The 17,997-nt window shown below is 39.3% G+C and overlaps 1 protein-coding gene across 4 annotated transcripts in view; it reads right to left on the bottom strand.

Moving 5' to 3' along the window:
• The window catches only part of ARHGAP26 (Rho GTPase activating protein 26), a 577,883-nt gene that overhangs the window by 380,652 nt on the left and 179,234 nt on the right, over positions 1-17,997 (bottom strand). For all 4 annotated transcript variants that reach the window (XM_007473811.3, XM_007473809.3, XM_003339558.4 and 1 more), the window contains exons 4-5: positions 15,223-15,294; positions 5,683-5,784 (exon numbers count right to left, since the gene is read on the bottom strand). In XM_007473811.3, the coding sequence (XP_007473873.1) occupies positions 5,683-5,784; positions 15,223-15,294 (174 nt within the window). The remainder of the gene's footprint in view (positions 1-5,682; positions 5,785-15,222; positions 15,295-17,997) is intronic.

Below are 17,997 nucleotides of genomic sequence, written 5' to 3'. Positions count from 1 at the left end.
ATAGCCTAAAATGTGTCAGTCAGGTACCTATCCCATGCAAAGTATTTTGTTAGTAGTAGGGAATATAGATGTCAATGTCTTTTTCTCTTCCATTCCCTGTCCCTCTCTCTCTTTCTCTCCCTCTCTCCTCTCCCTTTCCCTCTCTGTCTCTTGCTTGCTTTGTCTCTTTATCTCTCTGTCTCTCTTCCCCTCTCTCCTCTCTCTCTCTCTCCTCTTTCCTTTTCTCTCTCCCCACTCAGTTCTCTCTCCCTTTCCCTCTCTTTGTCTCACTTACTCGCTTTCTCTCTCTGCCCTTCCTTCTCTGTCTCTCTTCCTCTCTCTGTCTCTCACTCCCCTCCTCTCTCCTTTTCTCTCCCCCTTCTGTCTCTCCTTCTCTCCCATTCCCTCTCTCCCTTCCTTCTCTCCCTGTCTCTCTCCCCTCCTCCTTCTCTCTCTTTCTCTCTCTTTCTCTCTCTTTCTCTCTCTCTCTCTCTCTCTCTCTCTCTCTCTCTCTCTCTCTCTCTCTCTCTCACACACACACACACACACACACAACTTAGAGGAAATTTAAAAACAGAGAGATTGCACAGCTAATGGAAAGTAGTCAATGGAAAATTAATACTTGGGTCCTAAAACTCCAGAGTTAGTACACTTTTTGCTACACTGTGTCAACTGGGATTTCTTTAGTGCAAAGTATCATAGATTTGGCAAGTTTTCCAAAATGTGCCCCATACTTTTGTAGATCTCATTTGATCCTCACACCAACCCTGTGAGACAGATGCTTCTATTATCTCTGTTTTACAAATGAGGAAACGGAGGCTAAAAGAAGAGGCTTGGTGACTTGTCCTAGGACAGACAGCTAGTTCAGTATCTGAGGCGTAACTTGAACTCCAGTTTCCCCAGTCTGGTACTCCAATCAGCCATAGTGCCTAGCTGCTTGAGACTCAATCTTAAGAGCTAGAAAGTACTTCCGAGATCATTTAGTCCAAATTCCTTATTGGATGCCTGCATTCCCAGGCTTTTACAATGGGGTTTGTTTTTTTTACTCATTACCACAAGATGGCAGTGGTGTCCAAAAGTTCTGCAAACCAACCATCTGAGAAGTACTACTTGCAATTCTGTTAAGGTTCTTCCTCTAAATTCCCTTATAGCCATGATATAATTACCCACAGTCCACCTAGAGTTTTGTCCTAAGAAAAAAAATCTTGGCCACCAACATGCAAGAACTACCTCTTCTCAGTCTGAGGTTCACTTTCCTCTACTTGTTATTTCTGAAGACAATAATAATAATTCACATTTTATAGATGTTTAATAAATGTTATTGACTGAATATAGCACCTATTGGGGTGTATGGGGTGCTCAGGGAGGGGTAGTATCTCTGGTATGGAGGGCTTGTCGTGCCCTCCTAGGGCAGCTCTCCAGCCTCTGACCCTCACCTGACACCCAGCTCTCACTTGTGGCTCCCAGTAGCTGCTAGCATGGGGCAGCGGCCACACCCCGGGCAATGACAGGCCGGCTAAACCTTGTGAGGGTAGCCATCGGGTCGACGTCGACCCCTGGTGAACTAGGACTTTGCTCACCCAGTATGTGAAGACTGCTTCGGCGGAACAGGCGGAAGAAATCAACAAGAAGGTTCAACGGCTGAGAGGGCGACGCAGCAAAGCACTGTGGAGTGCTCAGGGCGTGTTGGAGCACAAAAGACAACACGGCCATCCAATGCAGCTGAGGAAGTCTCCAGGTGCAACGACTTTTTGTGCCACTGGACCCAGGCTTCCAACACCGAGAGAGTGGGACTGTCTCTGTGCATCGACTTTTCCACTTAAATCTTCATGCACAAGTGTCTTTGTGCACAAAAACGCACAAAGACAATCGTCATCCTCGGTTACCAAGAGACTACTACTACTACTATAGCACCTATTATTTTTACAATCTTTACTTTTTTACAATCATTATTTTACAATCATTTTTTTTACATTTACAATATTTTACAATCATTATTTCATCTGATCAACAGAGACTTAAGTTCAGTGAACGATTAATGACCTCTTAGGACCAAATGAGAGAGACCATCCCTATCATCACTATCTTATACCTTTTTTGCAATTGCAAATTGGGCAGAGACAGCTTCCTGGCACAGTGGATCGTGCCCCATACCTGAAGTTAGGAAGAACTGAGTTCAAATGCAGCTGCCTCCTGACCCTTTCTATGCTTGATTTTCTCATCCACAAAATGGGAATAATAATAATGCCTACATCCCAGGGTCACTATGAGATAGCATTTCTAAATACAACTTTGGAAACTGTAAAAGCACTAAAAACAATCTAGTTATTATTATTCATTATTATTGTTGTTGTTGTTGTTTTTCAGTGGTTTTTGTTGTTTTTTTTTCCAGGAGTGTCAGACTCTTCATGACCCAATTTGGGGTTTTCTTTGCAAAGATACTGGAGTAGTTGGCCATTTTCTTCTCCAGCTCTGAGGATACTGAGGCAAACAGGGTGAAGTGACTTGCCCAGAGTCACACAGCTAGTAAATATCTGAAACTGAATTTGAACTCAAGAAGGAGTCACCCTGACTAATGTACTTATGTCTGAATCTGATCAAATTTAACATCACAGGATGAACATCATAGAGCCAGAAGGGTCCAATGGAGGCCATTTTACAAATGGGAAAACTAAGGCTGGAAGAGAATAAGTTACTTGTCCACGGTCACAGTACTATGAAACTATCTGAGACAAGATTTGAATACAAGTCTTATGCCTTACCTAAAACATTTTATCTACATGTAGCCTTGTTTTCTCACCTAGACTGTCTCAAGGATATGGGGATGGTAGAGCCCTTCCTTTGCATCCCCAATGGTACTGCTATAAACAGTAGGCATCCAAGTCTTGTTAGCGGAATTGCATTTATTTTGGTTGAGGACTTTTTTTTCTGATTTTCTCCTCAAATTTCTTTAAGACCTCAATGAATCACAAGATCATAGATTCAGAGATAGAAAAGCCTCTTAGAAGTCATCTGGAACATCCTACTGCAAATACCAACAACATGGAAATGGATTCTGATCAAGGACACATGCAATACCCAGTGGAATTGCAAATTGGCTATGGAAGGGGCGGGGAGTGGGGGGAGGAAGGAATAGAAAATGATTTTTGTAACCAAGGAATAATGTCTGAAATTGACCAAATTTAAAAAAAATTATGTCAAGAAGTCATCTGGTCCAACCAAAAAGTAATTTCACAAAGGAAGAAACTGAGGCCCAAGAGGTTAAGTGACTTGTCCAAGATCACACAAGGTAGTGTGCCACTAAGTAGCATAATTGATAGTGTCCTGGAACCCGGAAAGCCTGAGCTCAAACATTTAATAGCTGTATGAACCTGGGCAAGTTCCTTACTCAATTTCCTCATTTGTAAAATGAGCCAGAGAAGGAAATGGCAAACCACTCCAGTATCTTTGCCAAGAACACCGGAAAGAGGTTTGAACAACAAAATGAGGATAATAGCACTTGGCTTGCAGGATTATTCTGAGGATAAAATGAGATAATATTTTCAAAGCTCTCTGAAAACCTTAAGGTACCAACACTTATCATTAACATGATTATTATTATTTTCATCATTAGTACTAAGATCTGGGATTTTAACTCAGATCCCCCTAATTCCAGCGCTGATTTGCTAGTTATTCCACACAACCCCACTTATTAGCATTTCGCAGAGAAGAGAACTGAAGAATAGATATATGGGACTTGAATGGTTCGAGGATATTTAGCAAATTGGAAGAAGCAGGGAAGGATTCTAATTGGGCAACCCCTGAAATCATCATCCTCGGTTTATTGTGGACTCAAATCCTATTGTCATTGATGAAATCACTCAGAATAAAACTAATTATTATTAATGATCATTTCCCAAAGAACAGAACTGAGAGATCAGCATTTAAACTCCAAATGGACAGAAAACTTAGTCAAAATTCATCACATTCAAATCCAGCCTGGGACATTAACTAGCTGGATAAACCTGAGCAATCAGTTTGTCTGTTTTCTCATCTATAAAATGGGAATATTAATAGTGCCTGCCTCACAGGGATGTTTTTAGGAACAAATGAGATAATATGCATTAATCTGGCACACACTAGGTGCTATATAATAAATACTTATTTCTTTCTCTTCTCCCTTCTCAATATAGTACATCCTCCACACAGCAGTCAGAATATGCCTAAAGGCACAAGTCTAAACAGGTCCCCAGTAAGCTCCAGTGGCTTCCTCTTGCCTCAAGGACAAAATAGAAATTCTTCTGTTTGTCTTTTAAAGGCCTCTGCAATCTGTCTTCCACCCACCTTTCAGGGTAATTACAGACATATTCCATACGTTTCAGCCAAACCAGCCTAATTACTATTCCTTATCAGCAATCTCCATCTCTCATCTCTGGACTTTTGCACAAGCTGTCCTCCATGACCAGAATGCATTTGCTCCTCTCCTCCAAGTCACAGAATGCTTTTCTTACTTCAAAGATCAGCCCAAGGGGCAGCTGGATGATTCAATGGATAGAGACCTAGAGGGAAGTCCTGGGTTCAAATTTGACCTCAGACACTTCCTAGCTGTAAACCCCCATTGCCTAGCCCTTTCCACTCTTCTGCCTTGGAACCAATGCTCAGTATTAATTCTAAGATAGAAGATAAGGGTTTAAAAAAAAAAGAAAAGAAAAAGCTCAGCACAAGCACCACCTCCGAAAGGAAAGCTATCCTGATTCCCACTCCCCACCCCTATGTTCACATCCTCCCCTGAGAAACTCCTTTCCAAACATTTTTATTCAACTTCCTATGTACAAGTTGTTTCCCTATTTCTCACACCCCCACCCCTGAATAGGAATTTGCTTCATTTTTGTCTTTGTCCCACTACAGGCTGGCACAGAACAGGAGAAATGCTTGCTAAATGAATGCATGGAATGTAACTTCCCATGGATTGCATCAAAATGCTTAAAAACAGCAACTGATCTATGGTGGAGAATCAACCCATCAACAAGCAATTACTTAGTGCCTCCTAGCAAGCACTATATTAGGAACTAGAAATATAATGTCAAATATTAAATATTTAATTAATTTAATTTAATTTTAATTTAAAAATAATTAAATATTAAATACATTAAATATCAACTAGGTGGTTCAGAGAATAGAAGGCCAAGCTTGGAGACAGGAGGACCTGGGTTCAAATACCGCCTCAGATACTTCCCAGTCATTTATCCCTAGGCAAATCATTTAACCTTAACTGCTTAGCCCTTATTTTTTCTTCTGCCTTGGAACCAATATATAAGTATTGATTCTAATAAGGAAGGTAAATGTTTTTAAAGGAAAAGAGAAGAGAAAGTAAAGGATAAAAACACATTATACTTGGAGATTTGATTTAAATGCCAATGTAGTATTATTTTTTTTAAACAGTAGACCTATAACAAACAGAACCCATGAAAACACTGGTATAAGAAGAAGATGCTTTTATAACACAAAATCTGAGTTTTTTTTAAAAAGTATTTCTATTCCAACTTATTTTGAGAATAAGATGCTACTTTTGGAAAGAATTCTCCTCTTATTAAGGATATTATCATTCTATGTCACTAAAAATCTAATCAGCCTTACCCAGAGGAAGTCCCAAGTATACCCCCCAAATCCAAAGTATATCCTTCTTTTCCTCTGAAAAAGCAAGAATTAAGATGGCAGCCTTACTTCATGAAGATGAGCTTCCTTCTTCTTGGAAGACAAGTTCAAGTGTTTCTCCAAGACACCACAGTACTTCTCTGTCTCCTTATCATACTTCTTCTTGGCATCCTATCAAAAAGGGGAGAAGATTGCAAGAATAAATGCACTCTCCACTACCTGTGAAAAACACTCTATATCTTTACCCTCCCCTTTCTTCCCACCTTGGACTTCTCATAGACCACAGGAGACTAGCAGAAGCCCCCATCTCTGAAACTGGATTCCTGGCCATGAAAAGAGCATCAAGTATTCAGTTCTACCAAGACATATTAAAGAATAAAAAACAATCCCTGGTTTGTTTGTTTGTTTAATACGTTTTTCTTTAGACTCTTATTTTCTGTCCTAGTTTTAACAACTCTTAAGAGAGAAGGGCAAGGGCTAGGCAAATACAGTTGAGTGGCTTGCCCAGGGCCATACAGCTAGGAGGGGTTTAAAGCCAAATTTGAAGCCAGGTCCTCAGGACTCCAGACCCAGCTCTTTGTCCACTGTGCCACCTAGCTGCCCCAGGCCCTGCCTTCTTAAAGCTCAAACTGTGAAACAGACAATACACCCAGGCTACGCTTCCTCAAAGGTATGCTCTGAGGCAGAAGGAACATCCCACAGATAAAGCAGATAGGTAGAGAAAGGGAACCCTTTGGGGGACAAGGGTCTAGTTCTGATTCAATTATTTAGTCTTATCCAGTCCAAGAAAAAATATTTTTAGAAAAAGAATCATTAGACCAGGGATCCTCTCTGGCACATATACATATAAATGATATAACCTCCAGTCCTAAATAAGTCACTCAAATTCTTCCCACTCCAGGCAACTAAGATTATAAATTATAGAGAAAGTAGTCATTTGCATTGGTAAAGGGAATTTCCTCTTTGGGAGTTCCCTACACTAAAGAAATCACATGTTCTGTGACTAGAGCTACAAAAGTGACCCTTTCACATTTTTATTGAATGCCATTAGTTATTCAATTGAATTGTTATTAGTTATTCAAATGTGCAAAGGAGGAAGGGAGAGGCACCAGGGAAAATTTTGGTCCAGGCATGGCAACTGACAATTCATTTTCTAATCTTGGGCACAGGCCCAGATTTCTGTTTTTCACTTGTCTATTTGCTGACCACTCATGTTTTTGTTTTTTTTTTCCCCTTGTGGATTAATGCCCAAGATGGAAAAAGAATTCCCAGTTCATACCCTGGGACCAAATTTTATTCTCCAGGGTACTCACACATAAGGTAAAGCCCATAGCCATCACACTAGGCAACAGAACTAAGAGAAGGTGCAAATCTAATGTTCTAAAACTGAAAAAGGCCAGTTGTCAGAGAAATTTTTTTAAAATAATAATATTTGTTATTATAATATTTGATTAACAATTGGTTGAAAAATTAATCTCAATAAGTAATTTATAGTTATTTAATGATTAATAATGATAAATGTTAATAATATATAATAATAACTCTTAAAATAATGAGGTAGCACAATGATAAGATAAAGAGCTGAAACTAGAAGGGAGAGGCCTGAGTTCAAATAGGGCCTCAGGCACTTACTACCTATGTGACCCCAGGCAAGTCATTTAACTTCTGTTTGCCTCAGTTTCTTTAACTGTAAAACCAGGATAATAAAAGCAGCTACTTCCCAGCTGTGATGTGAGGATTAAATGAGAGAATACTGGTAAAGCACTCAGTACAGTGTCTGGCACATGTGGTCTTCTTATTGTTGGTGGTCAGTCATTTTGGTTGTGTCCCACCCCATTTGGGGATTTCATGGCAGAGACAAGTGGTTTCCAATTTCCCAGGGTCACACAACTAATGTGTAAGGATCAAATAAGATAGTATTTGTAAAGCACTTAGCACACTATTGTTGTTGGTGTTAATAAATAATAAAATTGGTGCTTTAAAAACTTGGTACTTAATAAAATGCTTGTTTCATTCCTCTTCCCTTTATCATCATCATCATCATCATCATCATCATCATCATCATCATCCTTGATATGCTTCACAAATCCAGGGAAATAATATCAGCTACTTTCCAGCTTTGTTGTGAGGATCAACTGAGATATTTTTAAAGCTCTTAGCACAATGCCTGGCACATGTAGTCTTCTTATAGTTGGTCAATCATTCATTTACTTTTTTAAATTATTTTTAAAGTCTTTATCTTCTGTCTTAGAATAGATACTAAACATGGATTCTAAGGCAGAAGAACAGCAGGGGCTGGGTAAATGGGGTTAAGTGATCCAGGGTCACACAGCTAAGAAGTATCTGAAGAAGCTAGATTTGAACCTGGCCTGGCACTCTAACCACTGAGCTATCTGTTGCCCCGAGGCCTATTGATTTAGACCTAGAATATTAAAAAAAAAAAATCAATAAACCAACAAACATTTGCTAAATGCCAGGCCCTGTACACTTCAACCAGGCACCTTAAAGACAAAAATGGTACCAGACTCAGGGTTCATACATTCTTTTAGAAAAAATACATAGGCACCTAAGCAAATATAAGCTTTTTACAAAGTAAATATTAAATAATTAGAGGTAAGATATGAGAGTGGTACTACCTTGTAGAGATCAGAAAAGTCTATGAGTAGAAAGTGACCTTGGAAGTAGGAAAATTGACTCTTGAAGGGAACTAGGGACTCTAAGGAGCTGGGGTAAAGAGGGAGGGAATTCCAGGATTCGGGGATAGCCTGTGCTCAGACATGGATTTGGGGGAAATGGAATGCTACATTTAGGGAACAGTAGACTGCAGCCTGGTATTGGTAAAGGATTTTATACTAAACAAAAGAATTTAGATTTAATCTGAGAGTCAAATGCAAATTTCTAGAGTTTTTTAGATTGAAAAATGGCACAGTCAGAGCTGTGTTTTAAGAATAGTATTTTCTCATAACAGCAATACTATAGAATGATCAAATGTGATAGACTTAGCTATTCTCAGCAATAAAATGGTCCAGGACAATTCCAAGGGATTTATGAAAAAGAATATTATCCACCTCCAAAGAAAGAACTGCTGGAGTCAGAATGAAGAAGAAAGCATATGGTTTTTTCATTTGTTTATTTGGGTTTGGGTTTTGGAGTTTGGGTTTTATAAGATTAGTCACTTATTAAAATGAACAGTATGGAAATATGTTTTGCATAATAATACATGTATAACTAACTGAATTGCTTGCTGGCTCTAGGAGAGAGGAGGAAAGGAAGGAGGGAGACAATTTGAATCATGTATCTTTGGGAAATTGATGTGAAAACTTATTGCATGCAATTGGCCACAAAAAAAAAAGCTGGAAAAAATAATAAATCAAGTAACAACGGACAGAAAGTCAAGAGCTAGACAATCAGAGTAAAGTGACTTGCCCAGGTCACACAGCTAGAAGTGTCTACGGTCAGATTTCAACCGAGGTCCTCCCGACTCAAGTCCTGTTTTCTTGGCAAAGATCCCAGAATAGTTTGCTTTTTCCTTCTCCACCTCATTTTACACATGAGGAAACTATTTAAATGGCATGCCCAGAGTCACCAGCTAGTGCCAGAGACCAGATTTGAACTCAGGAAGTTGAGTCTCCCTGACTCCAAGCACAGCACTCTATCTACTGGGCCACCTAACTGTGTGTATGAATCTTCTACCTGCCCTTCTTCCCTACAGTGGGGGAGCCTAGGTCTTAATCATCATCTTTGTACTTCCCCTTTACCAGAAAAAAAAAAAACTGCATGTCATAGGCATATACTCAATTTTCTGAAAAAGAGGTATAGAATCAAAATACCTGGAGAGGAAAAAACCAGAAAGCCCAGGGAAGAAGGATGCTCTCACTGTGCCACTTTTTGTTTTTTAAATTTGGGGAGCAAAGCTTTCCCAAGAAACTTTTTTTTTTATATAGTAATTGGATCCCTTTCTGCCAGGAGTTTAATGACATCAGTGTGGGTACTGGCCAGCCCGTGTTAGCAACTCTTTATAAAGAGCATCCATGGCCTTTGGGACATCTCTCTTCACTGCATTGCAGTCAGCCAAGAATGGGAAATGGCCCTAGGTCATGGGACACCAAATTTTTGCAATATTCTAACCACTCACAGAGGGTATCCAAATTTAACAGAGAGCCGAAGATAAGGGGAACACTAGCCAGCTCCTGCCTGAAGAAAAGGAGCAGTGTCTTTATAAGGACTGCTATGCTGGATCCTGGCTTTTTGCTCCTTAACAAAGAAAGACGGATACGGGGAAAACTTGTTTGTTGAAATATCTATAGGACACGGGATTTTTTTGAACCTTGCTCTAATGGAGCAATCACAAATCTCACATGAGACATTCTTGTTTTATTATCTTTTTAGTCATTAAAATTTGAGATCTTTAGCCTGTCATTCTTGGCTTTGATGTTCAGTGTGGTACCAGTCGATTAGTTCATATTGCTTCCCTTCTTTAACTAGATTGGATTATGCACCATCTCCAAAATATTCCCAACAACCATGCTTTTGCTCTTGAACTGTTCTCTGGGCTTACAATGCCTTTCTCTCTCCATCTTCTCTACCTTTTAAAATCCAAGCTTCCTCCAGGAAGTCTACCCTGAATCTCCTAGTCAATAACCTTCTACTCCTACAGGTCTTCACATGTGTTCTTGCACAGACATCCTGAATGGAGAGTCATCTTCCTATTTGTTGTAACTCCATAAATGGTGAATTCTCTAAGGGCAGGTTATTTTAAAGGTCTTAACTAATTCCTACTAATTCCGATTAATTCCGGATCTGATGGTCATTATCTACATGGGGTTTTTTTTCCTTAATTTTATTTTATTTTATTTTAATATATGTGTTTTTGATCAAGTCTTTAACCTGAGTATTTCCTCAACTGTAAAATAAAAAAATTGGACTAGATGACTCCCTCCCCAGGTCCCTTCTCGTTCCTGATACTATAATTCTCATTAATTCCAGCATAGCTATGAGATCCATTTCCTCCCTGCCAGGCTTCACACTTGATTCTCTAACTTCAGTTTCTTACAAGTAGCAACAGGTTGTTATGGCAACTGAATACAAGAGGAGGAGGAAGAGGAGGAGGAGAAGGAGAAGGAAGGGATAAATTTAGCATCCGAACAGGAAGGATTCAGAAAACAGAAGTTGGCTGCTACCAAATACATCCCCAGTGCCATTGGCTGGCACTTCAAGATTGTACTTTAGATAGCACAGCTTCCTTCATTAAAATGTGTACCAGAATAGAACAGAAACACAGAGAGCGGGAGGGATGGAAAGGAGAAGATATAGAACCTGAAGCAAGACATAGTGGAGGGGGGAAGGAGAATCAAGCCAAAACTTGGCAAGCCTCCTTCTGTGGAGAATGAAGAAAGCCCTAGTAGAGTAAAAAAACAGAGTAGCTCTTTTTGAATCAATCCTCTCTGGCTTGTTTCTTCATTTCAGACAGCACCCCCAAAAACATCTCCTTCATGCGTTGGAACCCCTGCGATGAACCCCCAAAAGAAAGCCTCTTGGACTTCTGAATTTCCTCATTTTGGTAAATGTGGCAAGCCTCAAACAAGTGCTTTGGGCAAGCATCTGCAGATGGTGGGAGTTTGTGGGGAAGCAGTAATACATCCAACAAGAAAACCAATTCTCAGATGGATTAGTCACCAAATCCATCTTAAGACAACATCTCCGCACCCCCAAGCTGCTCAGCGGGCCCCAAATTGCAAATAATATATGGCCACATGGGGCAGGACTCATCACTTTTGTCTATCTATCCACTGCCTGGCACATTTACTGAACCCTTACTATGTGCCAGGCACTGTGCTAAGGGATACAGGTAAAAAGAATGCAAATAATCCCTACTTGGGAAGGCTTGCATTCTAATGAAGAAGAAGGTATATCTACTCTGTAAATATTCATCAATCAAAAGCATTTACTATGTGCCAAGCATTGTGGATAAAATAAAACAGATATAAAGTAAATAATATATAAATATATAATAATATTATAATAAATATAACAATATATGATAAAATATATAATAAAATATATAATATAAATATATAATATAATAAAAATAAAATAAAATATATAATATTATAATAAATATAATAATATAATAAAATATATAATAAAATAAAATATATAATAAATATATAATAAATATATAATATAATAAAAATAAAATATATAATAATATTATAATAAATATAATAAATATATAAATGGGCAGCTAGGTGGCCCAGTAGATAGAGAGTCCTGCTTGGAAATGGGAGACCCTGGATTCAAATCTGGTCTCCAACATGTCCCAGCAGTGTGACCCTGGACCAATCACTTAATCCCTAGCCTTGCCATTCTTTTGCCTTGGAAGCAATATTTAATATTAATTCCAAGACAGAAGGTAAGGGTTGTTTTTGTTTTGTTTTGTTTTGGGTTTTTTTAAGAAACCTTTACCTTTTGTCTTGGAGTCAGTACTGGGTATTGGTTCCAAGGCAGAAGAGTGGGAAGGGCTAGGCAATGGGGGTTAAGTGACTTGCCCAGGGTCACACAGTTGGGAAGTGTCTGGGGCCAGATTTGAACCCAGGACCTCCTGTCTCTAAATCCACTGAGCTACCCAGCTTCTTCCAGAAGGTAGGGGTTTTTATATAAAGATAAAGGAATGGAGAGTCTCTATGAAAAGAAGGCAAAGAGGGAGTACATTCCAGCGCGTAAGACATCTAGTACAAAGACTCGGGACATGGGTATCATTTGTGAGGAACCAAAGCCATTTCTGCTGATCCTAGAGATAACAGAGAATTTGTAAATAAATTGTAAAATGTAAATATGAAATGTAAGTAAATTTCTTAGTCTGGCATTTAAAACGCTTCACCATCTGATTCCCACTTATCTTCACATAATCTCTGTTACAGTCGAAGTGGTTTATTGACTACTTCCCAAATGCAATAATCCTGCATCCCTGCATCTTAGAATCCCTATCTTCAATCAAGGTTCATCTCATGGGCCAATTGTGAGCAGAAGCTACTCTGAACCTCTCTTTTGTCCTGCACATCTTTATCTATTTGGACCTCAGAGGTACTTGATTTAATATAAGCTTCCTGAAGGCTGAGACCCTTTTTCATTTTGGCTTTGCATCACAAAAGCACAGTGTTTTTCCATATAAGAAGGGCTTAAGTTAGTTTGGATAGAATATCTTTATTTCACTTCATCTCACCTTAAAACTGCCACTTGGGCTAGAAAACACACCACATGGGGTTCCAAGAGACAAATGTTCCTGGGCAAAAGCAATATACACTGGAATGCCTGCAGATGGAGCTATTGGCTGTGTCTGGATACACTGACCATTTTGCAAATGACTTTCCACAGCAAGGGAAAAACCTGAAGACAATTCTACCATTACTGGTTTCTAATCTTGCCCTCAATTGGCTTCCAAAACTGTGCTTACAGTCAAAGCCATTCTACATTTCCCAATTATTACCCAGAGGGCATGATGAGGCTCTGTCTCCTGTATCTGCCCCCTCCTCTCCAATCCCACCACAGACCCCCTCGTTCAGGCCTTTATGACCTCATGCTTGAACAAACCATCGTATTACACGGTCCTCCTGGCTCAGGTCTCTCCCCTCCAATCCAGGCTGCCCAAGTCATCCTAATGTGTTACTCCTCCACTCAAAATCAGTGTATGTGCTTGCATTTCTTTGTCTTGAAGTTTTGGGTGTGGTCATCTTTTATTATACTATTAGATTTAAAACTCCTTGAGAAGGTCTTACTTAAAGTTATATTGAAAGATCTGTTGCTGTCATTCATTTGTTTGAGTCACATTCTACTCGTCGTGACCACATTTGGGGTTTTCTTGGCAAAGATCCTAAAATAATTTGACATGTCCTTCTCCAGTTTGTTTTACAGATGAGGAAACTGAGGCCAACAGGGTTAAGTGACTTGCCATAGGTCATATAGTTATGTGACTGTATGAGAACTACTCCAAACAGTGAGAGCATACCCCTTCTAGACATCTTAGACCGAGTTGCCACAGTTTTTTATTTATTTTAATTTTTTTAAACCCTTTTCTTCTGTCTTAGCATCGATACTGAGTATTGGTTCCAAGGCAGAAGAGCAGTAAGGGTTAAGAAACTGGAATTATGTGACTTGCCCAGGGTCACACATTTAGGAAGTATTTGAAGCCAGATTTAAACCTAGGACCTCCTCCCATCTTTAGGTTTGCTTCTCTATCCACAGAGCCACCCAGCTCCCCAGTTATCCCAGCTTAAAAAAAAAAAATCAATCCTTCTAGGGTTCCCAATTGTTTACTCAAAAAGCTGCTCCTCTCCTCACTGAGTTAGGACAGCCATGAATCCTCAATGGACATACCCTCCAAACCTTTCTAGGTGCTCACCAGTCACAATTTGGGTCATCTCCCTTCTGACCTCCAACTCTCAGAAGCCTTAGCTTTCTTTAAAGGTTCCAGAGTTCCACCTCCTAAACAAGCCCTACTATGTACCCCACATTTCCTAGACTTTTAAATTTATCTCCGGGCATGTTGTATTCTGTCCTCTACCTTCAAGGAAAGACAAGCTCCCTAAAGGCAAGAACTGTTGTATATTGCCTTCATAACCCAGTGCCTGGCACAGTACCTGGCCCATGAAATAAAATGCTTGTTGAAATGATGAGAACACAGTGTCACCCTCGTCTCTACCCCAGTGGAAGAATCGTCACCGTTAGAATAACTAACTACTAACATTTATACTGAAAGAAGCTAAGGTGGCAGAGTGAATAAAGTGCTAGAGTAGGGAACTCTAAATCTATCCTTAGCAATGAGCTTAAGTTTTCTTATATGTAAAATGGGGATAATAATATCATCTACCTTACAGGGTTGTTATGAGCAAAAGGTACAATAATATAATATATTCTATATATAATTAATATCATATCATATATAACAATAAATATCACCTAACCTAACAATGTAATATATAATATAACATGACATAATATAATGTGTTTGGCAAACCATTGATTATAATCATTATCATAGTCCTTTGGTAATTTACAAGTACTTTCTTCACATCAACCCTGTGTGATAGGTGATGTGGCAAGCATTAATTCTATTCTTTTCTTTTAGTGATGAGGGAAAACCCAAGACCCATAGCAAATGAGAGACAACTGTTCTAACTTCCATGTTCAGAGTTCTTTCCACATACCACATTGTCGACTATTAATATAATTAAAGGTACTACAGCTTGCTATGGAAACAAGGTTGTAGAACAGCATAAGAAAGATATAATCCCTGCCCTCTGAATGCTTAAAAATCTAGTTTCAAGACATTAAATAATGTAATAGTTCCAACTAGAGAGATAAATGTAAATATTATTTCAATAATTCAGAATTTGTGAAAAGCTGGTGGAAAAATGTTCAAGTCATAGACTTACAGATATATAGGATGATAGATTTAGAGCAAGAAAGCAACTTAGAGACCATTAAATCCTACCTACTCTGTCCCCACCCCTTGTTTTGTAGATTAAAAAAAGGAGACCCAGACAAATGGCAGAACCAGAATCAAATTAAGTCCTTTACAAAATGACAAGAGAGGTTTCTGAAAGATCTCACCTTGGCAGCCCCAATCTGCTCCTTGCGGAACTTTTCAAGAGGAGTGATGAGCACTTCACTGGCATTTTCAATCTGACAAGGGAAAAAAAAAAGCAAAAGGATAAATGAGATTTCAAAGCAGCCTCAAGTTTAGCTACTCAGATTATCAAAGATTATCAAAGAAAATATATGAGTAGCAGAAAAAACACAGGAGGCCTCCCCCCCAGTCTTAATGAGCACCATGTTGTATGCATATTACTTGAAAACAATGTTTGACCCTTAAAGGATGATCAAATAATAAAGACCTTTTGTGAGAGTGGCTACACAAAAAGAGAGAAATTGAGGAACAGGTAACATCTAGAAGTTAGAGTGCAACAGTTTTAAGAACTTGAGCTGCCTAAAGTTTCTAAGATTAACAAACACTATCCAAAGAAGCCAACTGAAGGAAGTCTATTCTCTTTTTAACATTTTCATAACATACCTTACAAAAGCCACAATACACTCTCAACTTAATCCCCAATGATGTACAATGCCTCCAAATTTAGATTTAATCATTCTTTCAATAGACATTTCTTAAGCACCTAATGTGTTCACAACTTCACTATTTGATGGCGTCAGAATTCAGCCTACCCTCTTTCTGCTACAGAGTAGCAGGTGATACTTCTCTTCAGTGGCCTATATAATAAATAACATGTAAGTGAATGAAGATGATGGCATAGGTGGTGTGCTTTTATCTCCTAAGAGCAGGGATGCTCATTAAATTCATTTAGTTCCCTAAGGACAATGACTCACTGTACTTTAAGAAATAGATCCTTAGCTGTGGGAGGGATTACAGCTAATCTAATCCTCTCTTTTTACAGTGGAGCAAACTGAGATCCAGAAGGTAAGTGATCTGTCCAAACACATACTTTTAGTTACATATTTTGTCTTGTCTTAAAAAAAAAAAACCCTACTGTAAGATTAAAAATTAATATCCAAAATACTCCAAGTATTATATTTAATAAGATTTATTAATAATAAAACAAAAAAACTAGAGTAAAAAGGGAGCTAACTCAGCCACAGTTGCGAGAGAAGAGAGAGGGTGGGCCAAACATCCACCTATATACAATACGTAAGCACACAAGGTAGGGATAAAGAGGAAAGGGATGCTGGGAGATATAGTTCAAAGGTACAAAATTTTCTATTTATACACTACTATTTGTCTTAGAATCAATACTAAATATTTGTTCCAAGACAGAAGAGTGGTAAGGGTCAGGCAATTGGGGTGAAATGACTTGCCCAGGATCACACAGCTAGGAAGTGTCTGAGGGCAGATTGGAAACCAAGCTATCCCTTATCTTGTCTTTCAAACTGGACCTGTAAGCTCTTTAGAGTGCAGGAATTAAATCCATTACCGCTTCTGCATCCCTCACCCTACTCAAGAGCACATAGAAGTTAGTCCATTAATACTCAATCAAAAGTCAACCTGCCATGGGAAATGGGGGCAGGGAAGTGGCCCAGGGCAGCCAAAGTCACTGATGTAACCAGGGACTCACTGACACTAATAATCAGAATGCATAGGCCAACTGAAAAGAATAATCTAGCCATTGTTCCCTCAACATGGGGTCAAGGCAGTGTGGAAAGTAGTTTATTGGGATTTCTTTCCCCTACCCCTAAACACTGGATTCTGTCGAGAGCCAGATCCCAAGGGAGTCATTTCCCTCTCTGGGGCAGATACACCCAACCCCCTTTTCACTTCCCTAACCTTCCACCAGAATACGGTCTAGAGAAGTGGGACTACATCTACCCCTGCTCTTGAGAGCCCTTGGGCACTTCTATCTTGGCTGGAAGACAATCTGCTCATTGGCAAGGGTCCGGGGACTGACTGTAAAAACTCTGTTATCAAAAAACAAAAAAAACTCTGTTAGTGCCTAAACCAGCATGAACCATAATGCTCTCTGCTAAGGCAAAAAGAAGCAGCCCCTCAGGGAGGGAGGCTTCAGGCTGCCCTCTTCCCCACTCCAAAAGACTTTTCTGCCAGCCAACGTGCTTGGTCAAAGGCACTGGGTTTCTGGACAAGGAAGGAGAATAGGAGGAAAGTACTCAGTAATCAAATCCCCTCTAACCCCCCGGAAATCTGCCCAGGGCCTGATGAGAGAACAGGCCATCATACCGCCAAAAGCAGCTTTCAAGCTACCCTTTAAGTCTGGAATTTAAGGAATTCTGAGGAAAGGTCAAATGGACTTTATAATGATAGAGAGTCCATCACTCACTAACCCTACACTGCCAGACTCCAAAGTGCCAGTAAATCAGCAGCCAGAAGGGGAAAAAAATGTTGAAAGCCATATTTAATCCTTGAATTTAAATGAGATTCTGGCTCTTAGGAACTCAAAGGACTTCACACATGCCATCAATTCTTCAATGCACTAAACTTGACTCAATCTGTAGGCCAGCAAAGGAAAACATGACCAGCCACAACCCCATCATTCATATTCCATGTATCTCTTGAATGTGTTCTACAATTACATCCTCAACCACCTCTCACCTACACTATTGCAAGTCCCCTAATTGGACTACCAGCTTTTAGAGTTTTCTCACTTCAATTCATCTTCCAAACAGCTGTCAAAATATTCCTAAAGCACAACTCTAACTATGTGCTCCCCTTTTCAAGAATCTTTAGTGGCTCCCTCTAGTCTCTAGACAGGGGTTCCTAACCCATGTCATTGACCCCTGCAGGCAGCTTGGCAAAGCCTATGGGCATCTTCTCAGAATAACGAATAAAAGAAAATACATAAGATTACAAAGGAAACCTATTGT

Source organism: Monodelphis domestica, chromosome 1 (assembly GCF_027887165.1).
Source record: "Monodelphis domestica isolate mMonDom1 chromosome 1, mMonDom1.pri, whole genome shotgun sequence".
Lineage (NCBI taxonomy): Eukaryota > Metazoa > Chordata > Mammalia > Didelphimorphia > Didelphidae > Monodelphis > Monodelphis domestica.
This window is presented reverse-complemented; position numbering and strand designations above follow the sequence as displayed.